Consider the following 9,746-nt stretch of genomic DNA (forward strand, 5'->3'; position numbering starts at 1 on the left):
AATTAGCATTGATATATTGGAAATTTAGTAAAACTTACACGACACTACTTTTTCTGGATAAATTACATATGCATTAAAGAAATACAACTTCAAAAGTAAACAAATAGGTTCATAATTCAAGATTGACCTATATAGAGACGGATTGGATGTCTCATTGAGCTACCAATCGGAAGATACAAAGTCATGAAAATTGATTCCATGTAAGGTATCTCATTGGTTTGATGATTGATTGTAATTTGACATTTTGTAATAAAGAGCGTCTAGAGTGTATTCAGAATATGAATAGAAAGTATCAAATCCACGAGTATCATATAGGTGCAGCTTAGTGGAAAGTTTCATCTGTTGCTGTATCTATGTGCTTTTCTAGATTAATATTTCATAACCTGCTTGTTCATGAGTCAAAATTAGTGATTGATAGTAGGGAACATAATATTAAAGCCTATAGTAATCAATGTTAAGTCCATTAAAGAATGAAAAAGTTGAACTTTTCAGTCTATCTCCATATCTGACAATTGGAACATAGTTCAGCTATTGTCATTAAGAGAGATCATATAGGATGCCAAGGACCAACCGATGATAAAAGTCTTCTCCTAAACTCCAATAAAGAACTATTCGAAAGGCTTCATTTGATGCCTCACGTGAAGTTCTTTCTTCCAAAAGTTTTAAGAGTCACGTAGTATCTATCATGGCTTTGTAACAAATAAAGAAGCTACTCCGGTAACAAAATACCATGATGAGTAATATGTTTGTGGTAGCCTTGCAATATAATAACTACTCTTTAGGTGTCATCCTCTACAAAATATGTATGCATTCAAAACTCAGCTGACTCTACAATAACTCGACTGATAAAGATTTGCCACGGATACAACTCAAGCACGGAGTGATGAGTGGGAAAATTTTGATCTTTAAGAAACGGCTAATTTTTAAGGAAATGCTTATCTTTTTTTATCGCTATTCGAAATGCAATGAATTCGTGGACCGCTGGGATCGAAACAGAGGCATATTTATAAAGGGTCTCAACCATTAGAGGTCAACGCTCACTTGTGAGTATTCACGTCCTCGAAATTTCACATCTTTTTTTCTTTCTTTATTTCTCTCTCTCTTTTTTTCTTTTTCTTTTTTGGCACAAATCAATTTGAATACTTGAAAAATCCTGCTCTGCAAGACAGTGTATGAACTCACTCGCCTCAAAGCAATGGTGACAGCTGGATTGCCTGCACGCGTCGGAGGACGGCATGGCATTTTCGGGAAATTAAAAAATAATAATAATATCACTCTACATGTCCGGTCACGAGGGGAAGAACAAATTTTAAATCATTAAACTGTGGGACCCAATTTACACGTAGAGTCCACGTGTCAACTTCCGAATGATTTTACATTTCGCTTACATGGAGTGTAAAATTCACTTAGGCCCCTGTTTGGCAACACTCCAAACAGTGATTATTTCTGATTTTTTGTTCCCCGGAATCGGTTTGGGATGAGAATCGCGTTTAGTAAAAATTTTGTTCCCGGAAATAAATTTGTTCCCAGAATCAGTTTTGGAGTAGATTTAAGAATAAAAAAAAAAATTGATTCTACGTCCGAGAATCAAAAAAAAAAGAATCAACACGATAAAACTCTTCTTCTTTTCTTCCGCCATCACGCCATCGCGCCCCGCCGCCCGCCGCCGTCCGCCGCCGCTCGCCACCGCCCGTCGTCGCCGCCGCCGGTCGCCGGCCGCCCGGTCCAGCGAGCTCGCCGGAGGCTCGCCCAGCCGAGGCGAGGTCGGCGATCTCGCCGGAGGCTCACCGACCGCCGGACCGGTGAGCTCGTCGAGGCTCGCCCAACCACCGCGAGTCCGGCGGGCTCGCCAAAGGCTCGCCCGGCCATTGGCGAGCCTCGCCAGCCTCGGCGAGCCTCGCCGGGGCTGGGCGAGGCCCGCCCACCGGTCGAGCTAGGCGAGCCCGACCGGTGGCTAGGCGGGCCTCGCCCGGCCCGGCGAGGCCCGCCTGCCACCGGCCGGCTCGCCCTAGCTCACCGGTGGCCGAGGCGGGCCTCGCCCGGCCCCAGCCCGCTTGTCCACCCGGCGACGCTCGGCCTCGCCCAGGATCTGGCGAGGCCGAGCCTCCAGCGAGGCTGACGGGCGTCGCCGCCGGCAGGCGGCGTCGCCGGCAGCTGGGCGAGGCTGCCGGCGACGCTCGGCCGACGAGGGCCAGCCTCGCCGAGGGCCGGCGACGCTCTGGTGAGGTCGCCGGCCCTCATCCGGCCGGTCGCCGGTCCGGCGACCGGCCACAAGAAGAAAAGAAAAATAGGAGAAAAAGGAAAAAATGAAAAGAAAAAATGAAAAAGAAAAGGAAAAAGGAAAAAGGTAAAAAAAAAAAAGAAGAAAAAAAAAGTAGAAAAAATTATTTAAAAATAAAAAAAATAATTTGGAACAGAATCAATGGACACGTTATCAAACATAATTCTATTCCAGAATCAAAAATTTTATACAGTTACCAAACACGTTTTTTTACTCAGAATCAGTTCCCGGGAACAGAATCAAAAATAATAATTTCTTGTCGGGAATCGGTTCAGGAACAGAATCGTTGCCAAACGCGCCTTAATATTTTCTCGTTAGGGAGGGAGATGCACGTACGGATTTGGAATTTGCAATGAGAAGCGTGAATTATTTCATTATTTTTGTAGAGAATCGGAAAGATGGTCATTCCGTGGAGGCTATTCGCAGAGAGGTTGCAGTGACAAGTGGCCAGGCTTGACCATTGAAAACCGTGAGATCCGTATAATCCCTGAAATAAGTTCACGTCCATGCTACGCTAACATGGAGTCAATGGTAAGCAGCAACCAGGAATACTCTTCGGATCATTTATGTCTGATTACCGAATTACCTCACCAAAGAAAAGGGTGTTTTCACCCGAGCTAGAGTCGCCTCGCCTGACCAGTTTTTTGATTAGGTTGATAGGATTATTTTAACGTATCGGTACTCGCATACTTAGTTTATTCTAATTTCTTCCAATGTTTTTCTTCCCGGAGAGAGTAAATACGGGAGTGACGTTACAGGGTCTCCTACCGCAGAACGGATCTCCCACATATTTCTTTCCCTTGAGTCTTTTAGGGACCTACTCACGTCCATTTTTCCACCCAAGCAACAGCTTGAGATCTATAAAATCCCTGAAATAAACTCACGTTATCAAGTTCATGCTACACTAACATGGAGTCAATGATCACCTTAACATGCATATTCACATACAAATACACTTTAAATTCACTGGTAAAGTTAATGAGGTGTAATTAATCCATAAAATTTGGTTTTTTTGGAACTATCTAAGTGAGGATCTCAAGAATAATTGATGATTACGCTTATTAAACTTTTATGAAATTAAAATTCTATTCGTTTCTCGAAAAATAAATTAATAAGAAAAATCGTTTTTTTGAAGGGGAATAAAATTTTTCTAAAATAAAGAAAAATGTTTTTAACTTTTTAAATAAGAGAAAACATTTTATTCATTCACTCTCTTTCATCGCACGTTCTTATTAGCCCTCACTTCTTTCTTTCTTTTTTATTTTCTTTCAAACTCGAAATTTTTTACTCTGTGTTTCTTTGTTTATTTCTTTTTGCTTTTCCTTTTTCTCAACCGTGCTGGCTACGGTGGCGATCGAGGAGTGATGACCGAACACGGGCTAGCCTCCAGCCTTGGGGCCTCGGAGCTGCTGATAATTTGATGGACGGCGATGGCGGTAGACAGTTAAACAATTCTCGCACCCGCAAGCGGCGGGGTCTGAAGGTAATTTTAGTCCAAATAGAAATGGTGGAGTGGGGCCCACTTGTTTTAAATCAGCATCCTTAAGGTCAAGCAATGGAGGACGCGAGGGGCACCTTAGGGAACATCAATCTAGTAACGCCACATGTATAAATTAACGCTTCGTGCCGCTTTCTCCCACCACCATTGCATCGTCTAGATGATTTCTTCCTCGCTCTAAAAGCCCTCTCTTTCACCTGATCCTCTGCGGCTGTTCCTTTTGTCGGAACCGCCGCGTGTGCATCGTATTGAATCCTTCCTCTTCTTCAGTCATTGTCGTTTCCGGGTTCCATCAGTTTCGCCTTCCTCCGAATATATAAATTTTTAACTCTCGTTTCTCCGCAAAGGAGAAGGAAAGAAAGCCAGAACGGTAGAAGTCAAACGGGGGGAAAATGGAGGATGCTGCTGCGTCTGCAGCTTGCGAGGTGGCAAAGTGCCTGGTGGATCCGGTTGGTCGGCACTGCGGCTACGTAATATATACCGACCGCTACGTTCGCCAACTTAACGGTGAAGTTAAGGAGCTGGATCACAGGAGGCAAAGGGTGCAGCATTCCATCGATGAAGCTAAAACAAAGTCGAGGCCAATCGAAGCAGACGTCAGCGAATGGATAAAGAAAGAGAAGACCGTCACCGAGAAGGCGCACGACGTGCTGAATGACGATGAAAGAGCTAAGAAAACTTGCTTCTACGGGTGGCTTCCCAACCCGAAGGTTCGATATCGTCTCGGCAAAGAGGCGAGCAGGACAGTCAACGACATCAAGGAGCTCATTGCGCGGGGTCAATTCGAGAAGGTTGACTTCGAGAATCCTCCGCCAGGGCTTGTTGGCGGTGCTTCCGACGTGAATTTGTCGGCCGGTGATGGGGGCAACACTATGCTCAAATCGCAAGCTTCCACCTTTCAGGGCATAATGAAAGCTCTGAATGATGAGAAGGTAAAAGTGGTTGGGGTCTACGGGCCTGGCGGCGTGGGGAAGACTACCCTAATGGAGGAAGTTGAAAAGAAACTCAGGGCCGAGAAGATATTGTTCCACTTGATCGCTAAAACGAAAGTATTGCAGAATCCGAACTTGAAGAATATCCAAGATGATATCGCTTACTTCTTGGGTCTGGATCTGAATGACGAGAAAAGCCCAGTCGGGAGAGCAGATCGTCTGTCAAAGAAATTACAAAGCGATCCAACGAAGAAGATTCTCATAATATTGGACGATTTGTGGGATAAACTCGATTTGAAGGCAGTCGGAATTCCATTAGGAAACGAGAGCAGGGGATGCAAGTTGCTGCTCACATCAAGATATAAAGATGTGCTACTACGGCAAAATATGCCTGCCTCTCCCATATTTTATCTTAAAGGTTTAGAGGACAACGAAGCTTTCAGCCTATTTGAAAAGACGGTCGGCAACAGGCTCAAAGATGATGAGGAATTGAAAGTAATAGCGCCTCAAGTGGTCAAGAAGCTTGCAGGTTTGCCTCTTCTAATTAACTCTGTCGCGAACACCTTGAAAGATAGCGATGTGTATGCATGGAGAAATGCGCTGATAAAAATAGACGAGAAAGAAATGGACACCATAGTGAAGTTGAGTTACGACCATTTGAAAAGTGAGGATGCCAAGTCCTTATTCTTGCTCTGCGGTCTTATTGGCGGGACTATTCGGGTCGAAACTCTGCTGATACTAGGCATGGGTTTGGGCTTGTTTGAGGAATTTAGAAGGACGATGCAAGATGCAAGGGATAGATTGAATACTACGCTTGATAAACTCCGTTCCGCTTGTTTGCTGCTAGATGATGGCGATGACAATGAAAACGTGACCATACATGATATTTACAGCGAGGTGGTTGTTTCACATGCATTTAGAGGTGAGAATTCTTTAATGATGAATAGCAATTATGGTTCATGGCCAAAGGAAAAGCTTGAGAAATGTTGGGCTATATGCCTAGCTGATGTTAACAAAGATAAGCTTGATGAACTAATGACGTGTCGGTTTCCTGGCTTGAAGATACTCATGTTGTCTCAACCAAAAGGCTGGCGTTGGTGGCAAAAACACGATCATGAAGTGGGAGATTGCTCGGGACTACCAGATTTCACAAATATGGAGGAGCTCCGTGCCCTATATCTTTCCATGGATATCACCAGATTACCTCTCTCGATTGGAATCCTCGGGAACCTCCACTCTTTATACTTAGACAATTGCAATGTGCAGGATGTGGCAATTCTTGGCAAGCTCAAAGCATTGCAGATTCTCAGCTGCGCAGGGTACACCATTTCTAGTTTGCCTAGAGAAATTGGGAAACTTACAAATCTGAGATTGTTGAATCTACGCAAATGCTACGGCCTTGAAACAATTGAGACTGGTGTCCTGGAATGCTTAACCAACTTGGAAGAGTTATACACTGGCGAAAACTTTGAGAAATGGATGGGTAAGGATCAAATATCGTCAAAATCACGTAATGCTAGGCTTGCCGAGTTGAAGAGCTTGACAAAGTTAGTCGCTTTGGAAACACAGGTCCTTGATCCCACCGTACTCTTGGAGGATAGTGACCTGCCATTTGGGAACTTGGATAGATTTTTCATCAACATAGGAAGAAATCACACGTTTACAGTTAGAGTTAGATATTCGACAACCATGCTACTCAATTTGCAAGATTGTGAGAGTATTCTTTCGAAAGGATGGTTTCAGAAAACTCTGCAGAAGACTCAATGCTTATATTTATGCTGGTTATATAAATTCGAAAAGAGCGCTCACGAATTGTGCACCCAAGGATTTGAAGAAGTGAAGTACATCGAAATTAAATATAGCTACTCAATCAAGTATATTGCTAATTCATCTTACGGCCTCCCACTCACTGCTTTTACGACGTTAGAGTCTTTGATCCTTCATAAGTTTAGAAAGTTGGAGATGATATGCAATGGTCTCATCACACCAAAGTCCTTCAGCAAATTGAGAGCCATTAGGGTCACAGAGTGCTACCAATTGAAATACTTTTGGTCTCTTTCACATTGGCAGAGACTTATACAGTTGGAAGAAATTGAAGTGCAGAAATGTGACTCAATGCAATCCATTGTCACATATGATGCAGGAGAAGGTATAGTTTCTATGGATAACAAAGTTGAGTTGCCTAATGTCCTTCGTTTGATATTGCGTAAGTTACCAAATATGACAAGCTTTTGCACCAGAGCTGAAATCACATCAGAGGATACTTCAATCCAGGTAATTTTCTTTTCATTTTTTCCGTCTGTCAATTTGTCCTGTTAGGCTGAGATGATATTGGTGTTCACTCAATGGGGCTACATATTGTATTTAACTTTGACTATTTGTACAATTTGATTCACGTTTTGATTCACAAATAAAAAATCCTCTCAAATAGAACACGGACCATATTATAGTTAAAGGGAAGCCTCTTTCCACGACTGATTTTTTTAATTTTTTAAAAATAATTTCAACATTAGATAATTGCACTGCTAACTTGCGTTTCTATTGTGACTAATTTATTACTGATTTAACATTCTTAATGAGATGAAAAGATAGCGTGCTGCACGAATGAAAGCGAGAATGAATCTTGGATGAATAAATAAAATTCAATAATTTGAAAATGAAGAAAGATGTCCAGAGATTCAATAAATGGATAAATGGATGGCGAGCGAGGAGCCATGTGACAAAGAAAGTCCCCATAATTCATGTCCTGCCTAACATGCAATTCGCAACTGATTCCAACATGTCATCATTATGCAATTGAGCCACATTGACAGCATGATAGTGGTGAGGATATCCTCATGAAAATGATTTCTCTTTTCACGGAAGAGAAATTCTACTTTCTTTTCTTTTTTCAAAGTTTGGCCTGAGAGTTTTCACTTATTTTCTTGTCAAAATAGCTTTAGTTGTAACAGACTCACCTTTAATGAGTTTCATTGTGGTGCTACGTCAGGTTTCATTGCCTCGCTTGGAATCCTTGGTAATAGTTGGACTCCTTGGCCAAGAAAAGATACTCTACAGTGAACTTTCATCAACATATAGCTATCTAAGATCGCTACTGATAAGAGACTCTAAATCCACATCGAAGAGTATTCTGAAATTAGATTGGATTTTGAAGTTGTCGAATTTGGAATCAATGTCACTTGGGAAATTTCCATCAGCAGAAGTAGTTTTTGACCTGAAGGAGCTAAAAGTCACCGCAGATGTTGAGATTTGTTCTCGGCTAACTAAATTGACATTAAAGCAATTACGAAACCTGCAGTGCATGTGGAAACAAGATGTAAAATTACAAGGAATATCGATATTTCAAAACTTGAGGGACCTCTTTGTCTATAAAACGGGGCTATCATTTCTTTTTTCGGTGTCTGTGGCTAAATGTTTTAAAGAAATTAGAGTCATTAGAATGTGGGACTGTCCAAATATGAAGGCGGTGATTGTGGATGAAGAAGGAAGAAACGAAGGGACATATGATATTATAGGGTTCCCCCTACTGGAGCATCTATCTATACGGCAATGTCCAATGGAGAAATTCTTCCCATATCCTCATGGAAAGAAAGAGCCAATAACCACTACTTCAGATTCGCAAGATGCTCACTCTGATTCCTTCTTTGATCGAAAGGTACAAATCCCTTCTATTGAGATTATACCCATAACAGCCATAGGCACACGCTTTGTGGAGGGTGTAATAAAATCTCTTTGAAGAATTTTATTTGGTTTTATTAGTTAGAATGTGTTCATTATTTATAATTACATTTGTCATAATAAGGCCATTAGTGAAAATTCATTCTTCCATCGCATCAAATAGATTGTTAGGATTAGGCCAAATTGCCAGACGTTTCATAGCTATGATTTAACGTATAACTCTCATGAGTAGGTTAGTTTACCAAGCTTGGAATTTTTATGGCTTCATTCAATAGGATCCTTCAAAAGGATATGGCAAGATGAACTTCCCAGAGTTCTTTTTGTAAATTAGCCACCCTCATCCTTGAAAATAGCTCTGAGCTACTCAATGGCTTCCCTTTGACAATCATAGGGAGATTGCACAATCTAAAAGAAGTCAGAGTTTCAAACTCTCTCCCCTTGGAATCGTTGTTTGACTGTAGGTCCTTTCGTATTATCATGTATTAGAACGAACAATGTAATAAATTTATCCTACTTTTCCTCATTTCTCACATTATCCTCATGCAGGTTACATTTCCTAATATAACAATTCTGGAAATTGTTGGCCTTCCATGCAAAAAGCTATGGAACAATCAAATTCCCACTGATTCGTTTCAAAAGTTGGAATCTCTTGTATTGAAGAAGTGTGACAGTCTCCAAAGTATTGCTACTTCTTATATGTGGAAGAGGCCGCAGCGCCATCCTAAGATCCTAAAAGTGATTTCATGTCGTTCGATCAAGATCATATACGAAGGTGATGGGACGGATATAGAGAGTGGTAAATTGAGGAGGCTAGTTTTGTGTGATCTTGAAAACTTGAGGTGCATTTGGCAGTCTGACAGGCTCCCAAACATCCCATTCCCAAATTTGAGAGACGTAGAGGTGATGAGATGCCCCCGTTTGGAAATGCTTTTCCCTACCTTCACTACGAAATTTCTCGGGCAAATCGAACAGCTGATAGTGGATTCATGTGGAGATATGGAACTAATTGCTGGCCATGAAAAAGGGGAAGGAGCGACCCACACGACAATCACCTTCTTCGAATTAACTATTCTAATGCTTGTCGAGTTGCGGAAATTCAAGAGGTTCTTCTTACCTGAGAAATACTCTATGAAATTCCTGTGCTCCGAGGACTTCCCGTCCTTGCGAGAATTGAGTGTAAAAAGCTGTGGAGCAGAGCCGAACCAAGTCCTCGGTGACTCGGAACTCCACCAATGTCTTCGAAGCGGGGACATAGATCCACAGTCGGACGAAGTCCGTATTGACCTAGATTTCAAAATTACAGAAAGACAACGTGGCATGCAATTTTGGAAGTGAGGTATTCCTTCAATATTTAATT

General features: G+C 42.0%; 1 protein-coding gene across 1 annotated transcript; it reads left to right on the forward strand.

The window, feature by feature from the left end:
- The first annotated feature begins 4,171 nt into the window (after window positions 1-4,171).
- Window positions 4,172-8,447, forward strand: LOC104454998 (disease resistance protein At4g27190). Its single transcript, XM_039317398.1, has 2 exons — window positions 4,172-6,985; window positions 7,701-8,447. Exons 1-2 carry the CDS (start codon window positions 4,172-4,174, stop codon window positions 8,445-8,447), a joined length of 3,561 nt encoding a protein of 1,186 aa, XP_039173332.1.
- Window positions 8,448-9,746: the final 1,299 nt, after the last annotated feature.

This window comes from Eucalyptus grandis, chromosome 7 (assembly GCF_016545825.1).
Source record: "Eucalyptus grandis isolate ANBG69807.140 chromosome 7, ASM1654582v1, whole genome shotgun sequence".
Taxonomy (NCBI): Eukaryota; Viridiplantae; Streptophyta; class Magnoliopsida; order Myrtales; family Myrtaceae; genus Eucalyptus; species Eucalyptus grandis.